General features: G+C 42.1%; 1 protein-coding gene across 2 annotated transcripts in view; it reads left to right on the plus strand.

Annotated features, from left to right (window-relative positions):
- Positions 1 to 19,599, plus strand: part of Abca1 (ATP binding cassette subfamily A member 1) — a 127,116-nt gene that overhangs the window by 72,464 nt on the left and 35,053 nt on the right. For both annotated transcript variants that reach the window (XM_074051340.1, XM_020172047.2), the window contains exons 10-22: positions 1,946 to 2,085; positions 2,420 to 2,536; positions 6,129 to 6,326; positions 7,132 to 7,337; positions 7,829 to 8,005; positions 9,716 to 9,938; positions 11,815 to 12,036; positions 13,137 to 13,341; positions 14,535 to 14,648; positions 16,530 to 16,701; positions 17,618 to 17,749; positions 18,696 to 18,838; positions 19,060 to 19,197. In XM_074051340.1, the coding sequence (XP_073907441.1) occupies positions 1,946 to 2,085; positions 2,420 to 2,536; positions 6,129 to 6,326; positions 7,132 to 7,337; positions 7,829 to 8,005; positions 9,716 to 9,938; positions 11,815 to 12,036; positions 13,137 to 13,341; positions 14,535 to 14,648; positions 16,530 to 16,701; positions 17,618 to 17,749; positions 18,696 to 18,838; positions 19,060 to 19,197 (2,187 nt within the window). The remainder of the gene's footprint in view (positions 1 to 1,945; positions 2,086 to 2,419; positions 2,537 to 6,128; positions 6,327 to 7,131; positions 7,338 to 7,828; positions 8,006 to 9,715; positions 9,939 to 11,814; positions 12,037 to 13,136; positions 13,342 to 14,534; positions 14,649 to 16,529; positions 16,702 to 17,617; positions 17,750 to 18,695; positions 18,839 to 19,059; positions 19,198 to 19,599) is intronic.

A 19,599-nucleotide genomic window follows, 5' to 3' on the forward strand; every position in this document is an offset into this window, starting at 1 on the left:
AATTTACTAAGAGAAGTGATCTTAAGTATTTTCATCACACACACATATCAGACAACTATGTGAGGTGATAGGTATACTAATTAGTTTGATTGTTTTAATCATTTCATATGTATGCATCTATCAAAACATCAGGTTGTATAACTTAAAGATACATCATTTTTATTTGTCAATTGTACCTCAGTAAAGCTGGAAAATTTTTCAAAAGGATGAGATGCTGGTCTTTAAAAATTATTAAAAAGAAAACAAAGTTATTACTATTACTGTTGAGGTAAACGTTAGAATAACATCTAAAAACAAATAACAGTAAAGGTAGTAATAACCACTACAACAGAATCTACATTTAGGCAAACTTTCCAGTGTATAATACCTTCTATTTAAGTTATTTCATTTCACCCTCACAATAACCCTTTAGGGAAGGTTCCGTAACATCACATTCCATAAGCTCAGAGAGGTCAAGTGACTTGGTCAATGCTACATCACAGCTAAGAGCTTGGATTCAAGCCCAAATCCTCCTGGCTCCTGGCATTTTCCTGTAAACCACATGCTGTTAATGGTGGCATGTGTACACCATCACTGTCAGACATTTGATCTACTGTTTGTTTTGGGTTCTTAGCCACAAGGCAGTATTAAAGAATCTTGTAACCCCATATCCACTTGCCACACTTGGGCGGTTTTGTGGGGATATGTGTCCTCTACCCGGCAGCTGTGGGGATTAGTATTACAGCTTTAGACAATGACATCCTTTTCCTTGAAACCATGATGCAGCTGAGCCTTTCTCCATTTCAACCACAGGTGTGTCTTTCAGACACTGAGTGAGGCAGTTTTTTGTGCATTACTGTAAAACAAGGACCTGGTGTTCTCTGGAGTAGAGCACTCCAGACATTTGCAAGTGCTTTACAAGCCTGACGAGGATGGCATATAGGAAGCTTTATGAAATGCCTTCTCCTTCTGTCTCCCAGGCTGCAAGTCAAATGGTAATTGTTAGCAGGTCCTTTTTATTTAAAAAAAAAAAAGTGAGTTGGGTGTGGTGGTTATACCTGTAATCTCAGTACTCAGGCCTGAGGCAAGAGGATCACAAGTCAGCCTGAGCTACTTAGTGATACCTTGTTTCAAAAGAAATAAAACCCAAAACATTGTGAGACTAGGGCTCTGTAGCTCAGTGGTTGAGTGCTTGCTTAGCATGGGTAAGGCCGCAGCAACACTGCCTCCCTCATTTCTATTATCTTTTCAGCATTTAGAGGCTACTTGAAATCTTACTTATTTATTTTTTGGTGGTACTGGGGTTTGAACTCAAGATCTCACACTTGCTAAGCAGGTGCTTTACTACTTAAGCCACTCTGCCAGTATCTTCAAAACTGAAAAACCAAGAATAATTTTTTTTAAATCAGGGATAATCAAACCCATTTGTCTATTCTAACTTTGGACTTTTTAGTTTGGGGCTTTTATTAAATGTAAGTAATGAGATCTATTAATTAAAGGGAAAATTTTGGCTTTTGCTTGAAAACTAAAAATTAAACTCTAAACCCAGCCCCCTGGTTTTGCTGCAAAACTCCTATTTGTTTTAAGTGAAAACAGTTCTAAGGGCTTGGGATGACAGCATGACTCTAGAGTTAAGGGGGTATGTATATAGCAAAAGCATTTTTCTAGATTAGTTCAGTTGTGAATTAAAAGCAGCTCTGATTATGTATCAAGCATCATTCTAGAGGCTTTACAGAAAACATCTCTGTTAATCCTCTCCACATCTCTGCCAAGTAGATGTTATGAACTTCATTTTTATGGCATTGCAAACTGGGGCTCAGACAAGTAAAGTTATTTGTTAATGATTGTTAAGTGGTAGAGCTGGGATTTGCACCCGACTTGTATGTCTGGCTTCAAAGCCCCGAAACTTCCTGTCAGCATATGGCCTTGTATTTGAATAAGTGCTTGTCTTCCATCATCTTTGTAGCTCCTTATTGCAATGATTTGATGAAGAATTTGGAGTCTAGTCCACTTTCTCGAATTATTTGGAAAGCTCTCAAGCCTCTGCTTGTTGGAAAGATTCTGTATACACCTGACACTCCAGCTACAAGGCAGGTTATGGCTGAGGTAAGCTACCCAGGCCCAACATTCTCTCCCCAGAATCCTCCCAGAATTAGGAGGAAATGCAAAGGCAGCTTCAGAGGGAGGTGCCAAATATATTTATGGCCTTTCTGGGATTTTTAAGGAGTGAAAACCATAAGTCTGATCTAGACCAGAGCTGACTGTTAAGGGACAGCTCTTTTGCCCTGGGTACATAGCTGTAAGCAGGTGTTTCTTGGATTCAGGAGAGGACCAGTCAAGTCCTGTTGTGATGGTGTATCTTTCCAGCAGATTACTCATGGTTTCTTCCTCTCCTTTTTTTTTTTTTTTTTGTGACCCCTGGCCTTCCACCTGACTCCAGGTGAATAAGACCTTCCAGGAACTGGCTGTTTTCCACGATCTGGAAGGCATGTGGGAAGAGCTTAGCCCCAAGATCTGGACCTTCATGGAGAACAGCCAAGAAATGGACCTTGTCCGGGTGAGTTTCCCTCTGGTTACTCTGTGCCTGCTTGATTCTATAGATAGAGGTGAGTTTCTGGTCACTTTCCCAGAACTAGGATGAGACTTCTTAAAGTTTATGCAGTTGAAATGTAGTGAACTTAACTCAAGCCACAGAGCTGCCACCTCTCTAGAAACAGAGGCCATGGTGCAGCGATACTACTCTGTAGTTTGGTGTCAGTGCCTCTTATTGCCAAATATCAGTTTTGTACAAAATTTAGTGGTAAAGTTTGGTGATTGCAGGACCCTGACTATTTGCATTTCTGGCTCCAGGCACCGAGCCAGCCCTAGCATCTTCTTTAGACTTCCTATGTCTTGGGAGGTCTGGGAAGGAGATGTGGGAGCAAACGTGCGGTCTATCATGCAGAGAGGTTGGAGATATGGTTTCCATGGTGCTGTGTGAGTACAGAACTGCCATTCCCCTATGTGGAAGAGAATTGCACTTAATGCTTCCAAGCCACTTGAAAGGCATAAGTGCTCTAGAGACAATTGAATTCAAAAGCAGAGCAGTCTGAGAACAGAATGTCTCCTTTGCCTCAGTCTGAGAGCCATTTAATCACATCATCCCTGCCTTGGGCTGAGTCAGAATCTTTTGACTATTTCCTATTGCCATGGTGAGTGAGACCACTTCCTTTTGTCTCTGTTGCCAGTAAGAAGCATGAGCAAATTTTTGCAAGGTTTCTTGTCTTGAGCTTATTGATCCAAGGGAGATTGGGTTTTAGAGTCTAGCATTCTAGAGGGAATTTCCCTTGTCTCCTGGAGGGCAAGTTACTGAGGAAGAAGCTCTAGAAGCCAGAGCCCCATGGGATGCACCAGTCTTGTTACACCTGTGTGAAATTCTTAAGTCAGGACCTTGAAAAACAGGAAACTTGAGTGAGAAAAGCATGACCAAGAGTGTGTGTGGATTGATTTTAAGTAATAGGAATAGCTCATGCCCTTACACATGGCTCTCTGTTGAGCGACAGTCTCTTTGCATAAGGAATTCATGTGATCTTGCCATGGGCAGTGCTGTGGTTGTGTGCTCTTGGGTCTCTTCTTCCTGGTCTTATCTTTAGAATGCATATTTCTACTGATTGGACTTGTTTTCTCTGTCTGAGTCACAGAGGACAACAACATATCCCTGTTTAAGGGGCTCAGTGAGTTTTAATTTGGGGGTATATAGATGCTTCCCTACTGTTAAACTGAGAGTTTGCCTTGGAGTCTCCTATAGCCCATAAACTCCCAGTTCTTAAGGGACAAGGCCCTTGTAAGCATAGTCATGGAGTTCATTAGGAATCTAGCTGGGTGTGTGATAGTGGAGTTGCAGGGGCTGGTGGGGAAGGCATAGAGTTGCCTTGGAGGGCCTTGTGTGTCAAACTGAGGATCTTTAAGCTGGGATGGAAGGCAACAGGACAAGGTTCTTAGCAATATAGATGAATTACTCTGGTATGAATGGATTGAAGAGGGAAGATGGGTGGAAGGCAGAGACCAGAGCAGAGGGCTCTGGCAAAGGCATAATACAGGAGGGAAGGCCTGCCTGTCAATGGGTTAGTGATGGAGGAGTAAAAGGGAGGGGCACCAGGATGATTCTTGATTTCTAGCTGGGTTGGTGGTAGGGATGATCAGTAGGCTGATAGCTGTTGGGGTCTGTAGTGCAGGAGGTTGGGTTGGGGACACAGACTATAGGAATCATCAGACTGTGGGTGGAGTCAGAGGAGCTGCACCCAACTGCTTTCTTCTCTGATGTAAGGAGTGTTAGTTTAGCTCCAGCAGCGTGGGCTGCTCAGACTTCAGCAACCCCTGTAGCCTGGTGTCTGGTAAAGGAGGCCATACCTGGGGCTTCTGCTTCCACCTGGGTAGCTCTTATCTCTTCTGCCTCTGGCTCTGTCTGATGCTACTGCATCACCCTGAAGATCTGCAGACACTTCTCTGTGCAGCCAGAGAGCCCTGCCACCAACTTGCTCTTTTATTCTAAGCAGCTTTCTGCCCCTCATCTCCAGGCTGTGCTTTTCCTTCCGCCTACCACTCCATGTGCGGTCTCAGGTCTCCTTGTTCTCTCAAGTCCCCTAGAGCTGCCAAACACTGTGATCTCACTGGGCACATCTCTTGGGTCTTTCTGTCCTCAGTCACACTGCTCAGAAGCCACATTGCTCAGAAGCCACATTAAACAGGAGGGCCTACCCCCAGTACCTCATTTCTTCTTTCTGCTCTTCTTTGTTCAGTTCAAGTATCCAAATAAAGTAGTTTCGGAATGCTAGTCCATGAATCTGTGAACTTCTGTGAAGTATAATTTTGCATCTGTTAACAAAAATGCTTACCTGCCTTATTGATGACGGTGTAAATTGTTATTCCCTAATAGAAAGCAATTTGGAAAGAAAGTTTCAAGAACCATAAAAATGTGCTATTCTGTATATCTCCAATCTATATATACCCCCAGGGATGTATCCTACAGAAATAATTTTAATAAGTTACCATCAGAGAGACAATGTTACTGCTGTAATAATTGCTAATGTGAGAAATTGGAACTAGACTAAATGTTCAGCAGTACAGGAATAGTTAATGAAATTATGGTATATATACTCTATAAAATCATTAGTCTCCCATTAAAATAATAAATATGAAGCCACAAAGGGGGAGAAACTTATAATGTTAGTAAAATAAGACTGACTTAAAAAGGCAGATTTTAGATCCTAGATATCCAGTTTGGTAGAGCTGGGGCTTCCTCTTCCCTTTGGAAACTGTGAGGAGAGTTACAGATGTGTTTCCTTTTTGCTGAGTTTGCAGTGTCTTGTTTTCCTGGCAGCACATCTATGCAGGCCTCTGCTTCAGCCCCTTTGGAGCTGCTGGTTGAGCACCAAGTTGGTTTATCCTTTTCCTTTAACTAGTGAGGGAAAAAGAAATGGAAAGTAGGCCTCCATTGCATTATAATGTTGGAAAAGATTGTCTTTTACCTGGTCTAACCAGCAACATCATATCTCTAAATTAAGCATTCAAAGAGGGCTCAGTCTAGTGATAGGGTTTTTATTTGGGATAAATCTTTTGAGATCAGTCTGGATCTCAAAAGAGGAAAGTGATACAAAGCATTGGGTGCACTAGAATCAAATGGCTTATGTTTCACATTCTGGCTTTGCCACTTATCAGCTGTGTATCCTTGTATTAGGGACTTAACCTCAGATTGGTTATTGGGTTTGAACCTGTTTTCTTTTGTATGAAATGAGGAATATTAAAGCTGCCCACCTCATGAAGTCATGTCAGATGTAAAGCATGTTGATCACTCAACATAGAATTGTTATCATTGTTAGAGTTAATACTGCTAAGCTGAGCTCTTTGCTATGATGGAAAGCATGTGGTCTGTGTCTTCAGATTGGTCTAACTTTAAGTCTCAGCCCCATACCCATTAGCATTATGGGCCACCCTTCCTTAAACTCATTCATGCTTTTTCAATCTCAGACTTGTAAAATGGGGACACTGTTAATGTACTACACAAATTTCTGTGAAAATACACAAAACCAGCAAAGTACATGAAGGGTTTGGTACATAACATAGTGCTCATCAAGATATTCACTGCTTGTGCATTCTCACTCAAATTGCAGACACTACTGAATAGCAGAAGCAATGACCGCTTTTGGGAACAGCAATTGGATGGCTTAGATTGGACAGCCCAAGACATCATGGCATTTCTGGCCAAGTACCCAGAGGATGTCCAGTCCACTAATGGCTCTGTGTACACCTGGAGAGAAGCTTTCAATGAGACCAACCAGGCAATCCAGACAATATCTCGATTTATGGAGGTGAGGATCTATTGTGTGTGTGTCATTTAGGAAAGGCTTAGGGATTTTTCTTTGAGCTATTACAGTAAGGTTAGAGGTAGAAGGAAATCTTAGAGTTACTGTGCAGTGTCATCTATGGCAGTATCCTTTATGGTAGTGCCTTTGGTATGCAAAAGGCACTCAATAAATGTTGGTTGGATGGTTGCAGGAGCAAATAAACTCAACTGTAGCTTTATTATGTATTGATTTGAGTGTTTCTATCCATTGTCTTCTAAGTTTTCATGTGTTTTAGTATCCCAATGCCTGTTGACAACAAAGAGTTCTCTTAAAAAGGCATTATTTGTGAAAACTAATTTATATAAAAATTTAAAAATTTAATCCTTTGCGTAATTTGTGGTAGTGGGGGACTGTGTTTGCACTCTCCCCTGATTAAAAAGAAAAAAAAATTTAATCCTAAAAATGATGGCACTTAGTAGAGATAAATAAAAGATTTTTTTGGTTTGATTATTTAATTGGTTAGTTGCTATGACTCAACATTGCTAAGAAAACAGAGAAGAAAATAAGATATAATCATTGTTTCCATCTCTTTTCTTCTACAAAAATCAATACAAGTAACTTATGTCTAGATACTTTCAGTATTTCTCTTACATTTCAGTTAAAATTGATCTGTTCTTGGTTGAAGACTAAACAACCACTTTAGAGAAGATTAGACAGTGAAGGTTAAAAAATTCTGTCAGGCAGTTCTTGCCTTTCAGGGTGGTCTGTATTTTGGCCATTGCTTGCCTTCCTAGCCAGCAGTGTTCTCACAATGGCTGTTCTCTGTCAGTGTGTCAACCTGAACAAGCTGGAGCCCATACCAACAGAAGTCCGGCTCATCAACAAGTCCATGGAGCTGCTGGATGAGAGGAAGTTCTGGGCTGGTATTGTGTTCACGGGAATCACTCCAGGCAGCATTGAGTTGCCCCGGCATGTCAAGTATAAGATCCGAATGGACATTGACAATGTGGAGAGGACAAATAAAATCAAGGATGCGTAAGTTGAATCCCATGACACCAACCCAGACTTGGGCAAGTCAAGAGCAGCTTTTATGACTGGAGATACTTTATTTTGATTAATAATTTGGTAGAAAATTCAACCAAAATCATTGGTCATAATTTTGGTAAAAGTGGCATTTTCCATCATGAAGGCTATTATTTCAAAGGTCTTAGGCTTCGTCTTACTCATTTTTAGGAAAAAGGGGATACAACCAATAAAAAAGAGATACTTGAGTAAATATTGGGTCCACTTGATGCAATGTTATTTAGCCAATGGAGAAGGGGAGAAAAACCTGAATTAACAAGAAGTATGTTCAATATGATAATTTCTATTAAAATTATGTATACATGTCAATTGAGACCAGAAAGTAAGATACAAAAATAAAAAGAGTAGCTAGGTAAGGATAGTGAGGTTGTGGATCATTGGATATTTTTATTATCTAATCTAAGGTTCTAAGGGATATTCAATCACCTATGGTTTGGTTTTAGGTACTGGGACCCTGGTCCTCGCGCTGACCCCTTTGAAGATATGCGGTACGTCTGGGGGGGCTTCACCTACTTGCAGGATGTCGTGGAGCAGGCAATCATCAGGGTGTTGACTGGCACTGAGAAGAAAACTGGTGTCTACGTACAACAGATGCCCTACCCCTGTTATGTGGATGACATGTAAGTTTCCAGCGAGCCACCATCTTTATTCGTTAACTGGTTAACCGTGTTCCAGGTGGAGATTGTGTGTGTGTGTGTGAATGATCTGAAAATACATGCCAACTGCTGGTGATCAACAGTATTGTCCACATTGCAGACAGACACACATGTGCACCCACTAGTAATTCTCCCTCCTTTTTTATTCTTTGTTACTGCCTGTTTTATTTTTTACATGCTACCCCTTTTAAATTTGCCCAATCTGCCAGCTTGAAATATACCATGACAAACGCATATAAGTTCATATATGCACATACTCCCAAACTCAGAAACATCAATGTAGACTTGTAAATTTGTTCATTTCCTCTCTGAAGTGATTGTTGAAGTAGTGCAAATGAAACTGAACAAAACCTCCTTATCTTAGACTTTTTATAGTCTTTTATAAGGCTAAGTCACTAAACTGTCAAGTTCTTGTGGGAACTGTGCATTTGGAGCTAATGATTTCTTGTGAGGGAGAATGAGTAAAGGTATAGTTATTGCAAGAATCTCAAATATGTGATGTCTCTTCCAAATTCTGAAAATTCTGTTTTTCTTTGTGTGTGTGTGTGTGTGTGTGTGTGTGTGTGTGTGTGTATACAACTTTTTAGGCCACCAATTCTGTTATTTATTTATTTATTTATTTTATTCATATGTGCATACAATGTTTGGGTCATTTCTCCCCCCTTCCCCCACCCCCTTCCTTATCTCCCCTGCCCCTCCTTCCCCCTTCCTTACCTCCCCTGCCCCTCCCACCCCCCCCACCTCCTCGCTAGCAGGCAGAAACTATTTTGCCCTTATCTCTAATTTTGTTGAAGAGAGAGTATAAGCAGTAATAGGAAGGAACAAGGGTTTTTGCTAGTTGAGATAAGGATAGCTATACAGGGAGTTGACTTGCATTGCTTTCCTGTACATGTGTGTTACCTTCTAAATTAATTCTTCTCAAAGTAACCTTTTCTCTAGTTCCTGGTCCCCTTCTCCTATTGGCCTCTGTAACTTTAAAGTATCTGCATCTGTTTTTTACCTTCAAAATGATTGCCCAGAATTTTCCAAAGAAACACTTCCAAAGACCCCTAAGCCAAGGCTTACTCTGGAAAGGATGTGCTGAGATGAGGGCACTGGAGCTCAGAGGCATTCAGAGCCTTTGCCTATTGTTATGTAGTAAGTAAACACATAGTGGCAAAACTGGGACTTGAACCTCAACTTTCAGGGTTCAAAATCTGTGTCCTTTTTACTTTGTATCACTGCATTTCCTGTTCTAGTTTAGAATATGAAATACTACTGGTAAGAGCTTCCTGAAATGTATTTCTGCACTGTGATCAGAGTTTAACTAAGCAAGTCAATATTTAAATGACTTAGGAGATAGGAGCTTTTGTGAGAGATTGAGTTACATGTTTTTTTTTAGCTTTGGGTTTTAGTACTTTAAAGTAACCCACATGTAGCTAGATGTCATCTAGTTACTAAAGCAAGGCCCCAAAGACATTTTGTTTGGCAATACTTTGTCAGCTTAGTTTTTTAAAAATCTTTTATCAAAGTATTATGAAGCATTTGGTAACCTGTGTATTTTGGAGTCCAGAGGGCCTGCCCTTAGTGGCCCAAATGTGGCAATTCCTCTAGCATGGAGACTCAGAGGCTTTGGCCTATGATCCTGGCTTATGCATGTCTCATTCTTCCTCTGCCCTTCCCTGGTGTCTTCAGCTTCCTACGGGTGATGAGCCGCTCAATGCCCCTTTTTATGACCCTGGCCTGGATTTACTCTGTGGCTGTGATCATCAAGGGTATTGTGTATGAGAAGGAGGCACGGCTGAAGGAGACCATGAGGATCATGGGCCTGGACAATGGAATCCTCTGGTTTAGCTGGTTCATCAGTAGCCTCATCCCTCTGCTTGTGAGTGCTGGCCTGCTGGTGGTCATCTTGAAGGTAACGCAACCCTTCTTTCTCTCTTCTGCTAGGCAACTACTAACAGCCCAGTATAAGCTAAATGAAGAGAAGAAAAGCTGGGATTCTGAGAGTGAAGAGGACTTACATGTCATCTGTAACTTCCTCATTTCAGAGTTGGGAAAAGCGAGGCCCAGAGAGAGGCAGTGACTTGCCCAGGGTCAACCCAGTTAGTTAATAGCTAAGCAGGACTAGAACCCAGGGCTCATGCTTTCCAGATAAGCACTCATTTAACAGTGCCACTCTGTTTGCTTGACAGTGCAGCTGTCTGTATCCTTAGATCTTTTGGGTGGTGATTCTTTGCAAGTTTCTAAAAATGATCATCAGAAGGACATATGCTGTCGTAGGTTAGATTGCGTGGAAGCAGAGTCTTTGACAGAGCTTGGCATGTGGGTATTTATTAGCATCCACACCTGTGGAGGATGTGGATTGGGCAGTGGGAGGAGTTGATGCAGGGCACTCTGGAGGTTATCACTGAGCTGAAAGGTCCAGCACTTTATGCTGCCCTGTGGCCTTCGTCCCTGACATCTCCCTACCCTATACTGTTCAATCGATCATTGGATGTGAGGCCCCCTGAGAAGGGTATGCTCCAGGGCCAGGCAGCTCTGTAGCTGTAAAAAACCCAGAGATGTTGGTATCAGAGGCTGTCTGCTGACAGCTAGATAAGTGTTCCCTTAAAACAGTTTCTGGGCAGTGCAGTTCTCTTTGACCCATATGTTTAATATACTTCTCAATAATTATTTCATATATAGACACATCATGTAAAAATAAATGTTTTCTGAATTTTTGGTTTTTTTGTGGTGGTATTAGGGATTGAAGTCAGGGCCTTGTGCTTGCTACATAAGCACTCTACCATTTGAGCCATACCTCCAGCTTTTTAAATTTTAGTTTGTTTTTCAGATAGGGTCATGTACTTTTGCCCAGACTGGCCTTTGACTGTGATCCTACTACCTCTGCCTCCTTGCTGAGATTATAGGCATGAAATAAATAAATAAATAAATAAATAAATGTTTTCAAAGACAGGGAGAGTGCAAAGGGATAGGGGCTAACATTCACTTTAACACTAGCTACCATCTGTTACAAATGAGCATTTACTTATGCCAACCACTGTTTAAAGCACATCTTATGGGCTGCCTTATATCCTCACTAAATAACCTATTTCATGTTCAAGGAAAAGAAGCTGAGGAAGGTCAAATCTTCAGTAAGTTACACCACAGGATGAGAGAACCAAGATATAAATGCGATTGTTTCTAAAAACAACCCCCTCCCTCATCTTCTGGTGTCTAACTGCAAAGGGCTTAGCCATGTGGCAAGGGCAGTGGTCCTCTGGTTGGTGTGTGAAAGCTGCTTGGGGACCGCTCTATACTGGGGGTGGTGCTGCTGATAAATGTACAGTGGCTTGAAATGATGATCTTGGAATATTCAGAAGAGTTTAGTTGATTGTGAGGATGAACAAGTCATGGTTATCAAGGAGAAAGTTTAGGTTACCATTCTCCTTGACTTTTGGAGAGAAAAGTCATGTGGGACATCATCTCACACAACTCTTTCTGGGTGGCAAGTGTCATAGTCTTATAAAAGGAGATACCCATTACTATTACCTATCTGAGAAACAGAGAGCAAAATTGTCCATTGAGGTGTAATAGAAAGCCCTGGGCTATGTTCTGTTCCTATTTCTGCCATGATTTTTCTGTGTTGTCTTGAGTTAGTCATTTCTCTTGGCCTCAGTTTCCTCATCAGAAAACTGAGCATTAGTTCTCTGCATCATCTCTGAGTATGAATAAACTCTTTTCCATAGAACATACAAGTGAACACTTGTGCTTGTTGAAGCAGCACTTTTAATGGGCCTCTTCCTTCCCAGTTAGGAAACCTGCTGCCTTACAGTGATCCCAGTGTGGTGTTTGTCTTCTTGTCTGTGTTTGCTACGGTGACCATCCTGCAGTGCTTCCTGATAAGCACACTCTTCTCTCGGGCCAACCTGGCAGCAGCCTGTGGGGGCATCATCTACTTCACGCTCTACCTGCCTTATGTCCTGTGCGTGGCCTGGCAGGACTATGTGGGGTTCACAGTTAAGATCTTTGCGGTGAGTAACTCTGGCTCTTCTGCAGCAGTTGCTGTCACAGCTACCCTAGGTGTCTGACCTACCCTCTGCAGTCCGTAAATAGAAGCAGCAAGTTGAGAACAGAAGTTGAGAGTCTTCTTCTAATGAGATTTGGTCCTCATTCCTAGACTCTGTGGTCTTTGAAGGCAGGATTGTGTCATTTTAAATTTATCTTTAACACTCTTGATGAGTGCTGGTTACAGGGAATGGAATAAACTTTTCCTTGAACCTGGTGGGATAAATGGCACTGGCGAATGCCTTTAGACTATAAATCCCATTTCCACACATTATCTCCCAGTTCTTTTGGCCATGTTAAGCTCTCTACAAAGTCATAGCCACAGACATAACTGAAAGCTCTTGAGATTAGAGATGGCTCATTCTTAACTCTTGTGTCCAGTATGGTGTTTTCCTTTTTTTTTTTGGCAGTACTGGAACTTGAACTCAGGGCCTCATGCTTGCTAGGAATGTACTCTACCACTTGAGCCATTCCCCCCAGCCCTAAAGTAATATTTTCTGAATTTAACAAGTCTGAGGAGCAGACTTATTTTCCCAATAATCTCTGACTGGACATATCCTTTCCTTTTGCAAAGTAGCAGTGACTTTTGAGGGTTTGAGAGCAATTTGTCAGCTTTCCCCTGGGTCACTTATGAGATGCTAACTCTTTAGGTCCCTCAGTCTGGGTCCCCTAGACATAAGCAGTCCAAAATATACTCCTGTGATCCTGAATATTCACTGGCTGAGCAGGGAGCATGAAAAGACCTTAATGAATGTCAGTATGGGGGGCAGTGGTAGGGACAGGATTGCTGAACCTTGGGACAACTCTAAAAGCATAATTCTGCAAGTTTTACATGCTCTCATGCATGCTTTTCTGAAATGTGTGTGCGTATGAGTGGTTATAAATGAAATTGTTTTATATGCTGCAAGGGAGCCCTTAAAAGGACTCTGTAGATGAATACTTACATATCCTATGTAATTGATCTATTTTACAAATTCAAATTTCACCAGGTGGAATTTACATTAGAAGTGGTAGGAAAATGAGAGAATCAAGGAAGTAGATAATAACTTTTGCCTCTTTCTCTCAGAGCCTGCTCTCTCCTGTGGCTTTTGGATTTGGCTGTGAGTACTTTGCTCTTTTTGAGGAGCAAGGTATTGGGGTGCAGTGGGACAACCTCTTTGAGAGCCCTGTGGAGGAAGATGGCTTCAATCTCACCACTGCCGTCTCCATGATGCTGTTTGACACCTTCCTCTATGGTGTGATGACATGGTACATCGAGGCTGTCTTTCCAGGTACGACTTTGGCTAAGTGGTGGGGAAAGATGATTTCTGGCTGCAGATCCTTCATTTCTTTCTGGAATTTCTGCAGGGCATGGAGGCTCCCTGGAAAGTAGCTTGGACTTCAGGCCCATGGCAGACAGATAGTCCAAGGAAAGGCAGCTGATGTGTTACTATTGTTATGGCATTCATTTCTTGAGCCCTGAGTGCCAGTGCAAACTGTTTTATATACTTTGATTTGTTTAATCCTGAAAAGAATGTTCTGAAGTCTTTACTATTAGAACCAGAAATTTTCAAATGAAAGAACTGTGTCTAGCAGAAGTTAAGCAATGTGCCTGAGGTCACGACTATTAAGTGTTGCAGCTTGGAGGTGCATATAGTTGGGTAAAGAAAACCCAGCTGTGTCCAATATGGTATTTTGCTTAAGTATTATTTTCTGAACTGGACAAGACTTAGGAGTAGGTGTCTCCTCTTCCCATAGATCCCTGACTTGAACATTTCCATCCCTCATACAGAGTAGGAATAGCCTTTCAGAATGTGAAAGGCACTATGAGAGCAACTTGACAGTTGTTTGGTCAATAATCCAGAGGATTCCTCCCAATTCTGACTCAAATTTGTACTTCCTGGGGGAAGCACTGTTTTCTGATTACAGGTTTTGAATAATACAATGAAAGCCCTTGCCTGTGATTTAAATAAAATTAATCTTTAATAAAAACTCATTTTGATACTTTTCTTAATAAATCTTCTTGACCAAATTCAAGACTAACCTGCCTTGGGATAAATTTTCATAAAAGATCAATGGCTGTGACAGTGAATTTTAACTCAATTTGGCTTGCCTTCTAGTTCTCTGAGATGGTGTATATGAGATGTTTATTATACCTCCTTTGTTGAATATGCAGTGTTGCATCATATGGATCTAGATTCAAATTCAAGTCCTTAATTTACTGATTGAGTGACCTTGTGTAGGATGCTTAGCCCTCATTTTGCTAATCTATAAAATGAGATTGGTACCTGTGTCCTGAGGTGGTTGAGAGGCCTCAGAGAGGTGCAGAATGTATGACATAAATAGTAGGTTTTAGCAAAGGTTAGCTCCCTCTTCCCCACCTCCATTTTAGTCTGTTATTTCTTTAAAGTGTGTGTCAAGGAGGCAGTAGGTCTCGTTGGGAAACTTCAGGAATACTGGGGTCACACATGTGCTATGCTTTCAGGTCAGTATGGAATTCCCAGGCCCTGGTATTTTCCTTGCACCAAGTCCTATTGGTTTGGTGAGGAACTTGATCAGAAGAGCCACCCTGGTTCCAGCCAGAAGGGACTATCAGAAAGTAAGTTCTGCTGACTTGCCCTCACACATAAACCTAGAACAGCTGTTCCTCCTATGTTGGGGACAGGGGACGAATGGCTGCTGTACTTGAAAAGATTCTAAAGCTATTCTAGGGGCAGAGACATGAGATGCAGTGCACCCAGTCCAAATTCTCTCATGTCCAGTGCTGGGTCCTTAGGAACATATCTTTGCTTCCTTGTCCTATAAGAAAGTGTCTTTGATTACTGTACCTTTACCTCCTCCCTCTTGTGCTATCATGCTGACCTAAAACAGCTAGTGGGAAGAACAAAAGGTAACCATGATTTTGTGGAGTCCTAGCCTTGCTATCTGCCTGTCATAGTTATCTGTGTAAGAGCTGGTGTAGGCTGGCACCAAGTGGATGCTGTAGATTTCAGCCTGAGCATACCCTTCCTTATCCAGAGCCCCAAATATCTTCTGGTTCCTGATTGCAGGTAGAGATGCCCACAGTTCAGTAAAGATTCCACTTTCCACGTAAAGATTCCACTTTCCACGTTCTCTATTCAAGAAGACTCTATTCAAGTCTTCTTGTCCAATGTACTTCCTTCCTAAGTAGTTAGTAGGTCCTTCTTTTTGATCTCTTCTGTGCCTTTAACCACTAGGGATAAAAGTACAATGCTTCTTAGCATGGCACCCTTGCCCACTGTTCTGTTGCTTCCTCTACTGTTTCTATTCTTCCTTCTGACAGCTTCTCTGCATCCAGCTCCTGTTTCAGACAACCAGAACTGCTCATGGGTGCTGAAACATGTCTTGTTCTTTCACATCTCCTCCATGGGAGAGCCTTTCCTCCTGCTCATCTCCTTCTCAATTCCTCCTCACTTTTCAGTGCCTGCTTCAGTAACCCCTCCTCCTAGATTCTCAGAATGTCAGTTACTCCTTTCCCTGAGCAAAAACAATACAAAATGAACACAAAATACTTTCATTTTAAAATAGTCATAGGCTCACAAGAAGTTGCTAAGCAATTGTGTGAGGGGTTTATTCGTTCCTTTCATTTATTTCTGCTCTCCCCACCCTCCAGTGGTATCATCATATGTAACTACAGTATGGTTTCAAAACCATGAAACTGACATTGGTGCAATTCATAGACTTCTGATTCCTCCGGTTTTTACATGTACTTATTTCATTATGTGGTTTTTCCCATGTGTGTAAATTCATGCAATCAACAGCTCAGGGAAGATGCAGACCTGTTCCATCATCACGAAGCTTCCTTATGTTTCTGCTAGTCTTGCCCACCTCCTTTCCGCTCCATTCTCTGACACCTGTTAATCACTCATCTGTTCCCATTTTTATAATTTTGTTATTTTTGGAATGTTATGGAAATGGAACCACATAGTGGATAGCTTTTCGATACTGACTTTTTTCACTCAACCTAATTCTCTAGAAATCTTTTCAAGTTGCAATGTGTATCAACAGTTCATTCATTTTCCTTATTAGGTAATATTCCATGGTATAGATGTACCATGCTTCCATGGCATTTCTTATGTGTTTTAAAGACAGGTGTCAGTGGCAGGAGGTATGGTTCAAGTGGTAGAGCACCTGCTTAGCAAATTCAAAACCCTGAGTTCAAACCCCAGTATCATCAAAAAAACAAAAAAAATCAGCTGTTAGCATCCTATATTTTAGTTGCTTGTTAAATCTCTCTCCATAGACTGTAAATGTTCCCTTATCATTTAATTCCTACCACTGACACCAATGCCCAAATAACCCCTTAGTAAATATTTATAGCCTCTTGCTTGCCCATAAAACCAGAGTGTCCATGGACAGAAGACATTTTTATAAGTCTGAGCTTAGCCCCCTTTGTCTTTACATTCCAATCATCAGAATTTTCTGCGAGTTCCTAACAGTCTCTTTTCTTTTCTCACAGTCTGCATGGAGGAGGAACCCACCCACCTGAAACTGGGTGTATCCATTCAGAACCTGGTGAAGGTTTACCGAGATGGCATGAAGGTGGCTGTTGATGGCCTAGCACTGAATTTTTATGAGGGCCAGATCACCTCCTTCCTGGGCCATAATGGAGCAGGAAAGACAACCACTATGTAAGAAGAGGGTGTGGCCCAAATAGAACCTCCCACAGGAACATTCTGGGGGAAGGGTGGAGACCTTGAGGAGGTGAAGAGAGGAAACATGTTATCTCATTGTGAGCATGCTTTCCAAATTCTGCTTTTTGTTAGATATTTTTTCTTTATCCTAAAGCAGGCCAGGGCCTTTTGATGACCTTTATCCCTATTATTCTCAGAATTGTTCAATGTTCTTGGAACCCAAGGCCATAACAGCTCTGAAAAAGGGTCCCTTTTAGAGCTGGTTTGGTCAGGAATATGAAGCATGAATCTGGAACAAAAGATATGTTGAAGGGAGATAGCAATCCTTGTCTCCGAGCAGAAGTGAGAAGCACTGGCAGTGGGATCCCATTGTCTTCCCTGGGGCCTATGAGAATCTTAACCTGGCAGCTTCAGAAGGGACCAGGGGCCATACAATATTAGCCTCAGTGGCTTTCAGTGTGGCTTTCAGCCATTCCAAAGGGTAGATCTTTGGAATAGATACTCTTTTCTTGTTTTTCAACATAAAATTAATACATCATGAACATTGCCGAACATTTTTAAAAGATACTAAAAAAATCCTAACCTCCTGCCATATTTTTGTCTTTTAAAATATGTTCTTGTTTGTTCATTTTATGGACATGATATTAGACATACAAAACATATTTTAAAGTACAAAGTCCACTGCAAATTGGAGATTTCATTTTTCAAATACTCATTTTAAATTTTTCATTTCAAACACATAGGCCCAATCGTAGCTATTCACTAAGGCAAAAGTGCTTGTGGGGATCTGCTAAGGTCCATTAGAAGGAAATAGGGTGAGGAGTTGATGTCTTTTGCTCTTCCTGCCCTCTGCAGTGTCTAGTGGTGAGAGTAGGTTATCCCCGACTCTCACACTTGTTAATGTTGTTCTCAGGTCAATCTTGACTGGGTTGTTCCCTCCTACCTCTGGCACTGCCTACATCCTGGGGAAGGACATTCGTTCTGAGATGAGCAGCATCAGGCAGAACCTGGGGGTCTGTCCCCAGCATAATGTGCTGTTTGACATGTGAGTATCAGTAGCACAGTGAGAAGAGCATTCCCTTTGTGGATGTAGAAGACATGGAGGGAGTGGGACTTGGATGTTTTATCTTTTTTGGGTATGACAAGTCTTATATCCCTGGACACATTGAGACCTAGTTGTTCTTTGATTTTTGGGAAGAGGGGAGGTGAATTGTTGGGTGGGAAAGCTACATTAGTTCAGTTGGCTGCCGGGGCTCAGAAAACAGGGATCTCCCTTATTGTCATTCTGAAGAGTCTTTTAGCCCATCCTCTCCCCTACTGCACTTCTCCTCAAGGCCTGTACCTGGGTACAGTACCTTCCAGACCTGGCAGTGCCTAAGAGTGATTGGTACAATGTTTCTATGGTTTGCTCAAGGCGTTTGCTCTCACTCAGGTTGTCCATCAGTAAGTATGGTCTCTAAGGAGGCCTCGTGATGGAACAGAGGAAGACCTGAGCTCTGTGACCTTGGACAAAGCCTTTCCCCTTGTGGGCCTCAATTTCCTCTCATCTAAAGTGAGAAGTATGGGCTTCTGGGCTCCCCAGGAGCCTCGCTTCTCTCAGAGCCTGAGATCCTTTGGAGTTAAGAAGGGATACTCCAAGCTAATGATGAGTTGACTTGGTTGGTGTGATTATAGGGTGAGCCCCTTTGAGGACCTGGAATTTAAAGTTGGCAACTGTCTGATGCCTGGTGACCAGGCCTGCTGGGAATAGGTTGGAAATGTTCTGTTACATTTTAGCTTTGGTGTCCTGAGTAGCTTGTGTTGTTGATCACTGTTCTGCTTTGAATCCTTCCTTCTAGTTCTTGTTTAGAAATAGATAAAAAAAAATTTTTTAAGGCAGGAGTGGGGTGAGGGAGAAGAAAATGTGCCCGTTCTCTTCTTTTCTGGGTCCAGAGATAGTGTATTGTGATGCATCCTGCAAGGTCCTGAGCTGACTGACTGTCTGTCCCCAGGTTGACTGTGGAAGAGCACATCTGGTTCTATGCCCGCCTCAAGGGGCTGTCAGAGAAGCATGTGAAAGCAGAGATGGAGCAGATGGCCCTGGATGTTGGTTTGCCACCCAGCAAGTTGAAAAGCAAAACAAGTCAGCTGTCAGGTGAAGCCTTGGGTACCTTCCCCATCTTCCTTGCCCTCCTCCTCCAACCACACATGCACAGAAGAAAAGCTACCCAGGGTCCCAGACTGCATGGGTGGGTGACAGAAACTTGCTTCTGGCTTTGTCCCCAGGTGGATGCCTGTCTTCATCTCTGACCAACTCTGCCTTCATTCACCATCTAGGGTTGGTCCTGGAGCATGTCTCTCTGTGTGTTCTTGTAGGTGGGATGCAGAGAAAGCTGTCTGTGGCTTTGGCCTTTGTGGGGGGATCCAAGGTTGTTATTCTGGATGAACCCACAGCTGGTGTGGACCCTTACTCCCGCAGGGGAATATGGGAACTGCTGCTGAAATACCGACAAGGTAGGTTACTTATTCTGAGTCTTGGGCTGAGAGACAGAAGTATAGTAGATTCTCATGGCTAGTCTTTTTATTTTTTTCATTTTTCTTTTATTATTCATATGTGCATACAAGGCTTGGTTCATTTCTCCCCCCTGCCCCCACCCCCTCCCTTACCACCCACTCCGTCCCCTCCCTCTCCTCCCCCCTCAATACCCAGCAGAAACTATTTTGCCCTTATTTCTAATTTTGTTGTAGAGAGAGTATAAGCAATAATAGGAAGGAACAAGGGGTTTTGCTGGTTGAGATAAGGATAGCTATACAGGGCATTGACTCACATTGATTTCCTGTGCGTGGGTGTTACCTTCTAGGTTAATTCTTTTTTTTTTTTTTTATTTTTTATTTTTTTTTTTCATTTTTCTTTTA

The sequence above is a fragment of the Castor canadensis genome, chromosome 13, assembly GCF_047511655.1.
Source record: "Castor canadensis chromosome 13, mCasCan1.hap1v2, whole genome shotgun sequence".
Classification (NCBI taxonomy): Eukaryota; Metazoa; Chordata; class Mammalia; order Rodentia; family Castoridae; genus Castor; species Castor canadensis.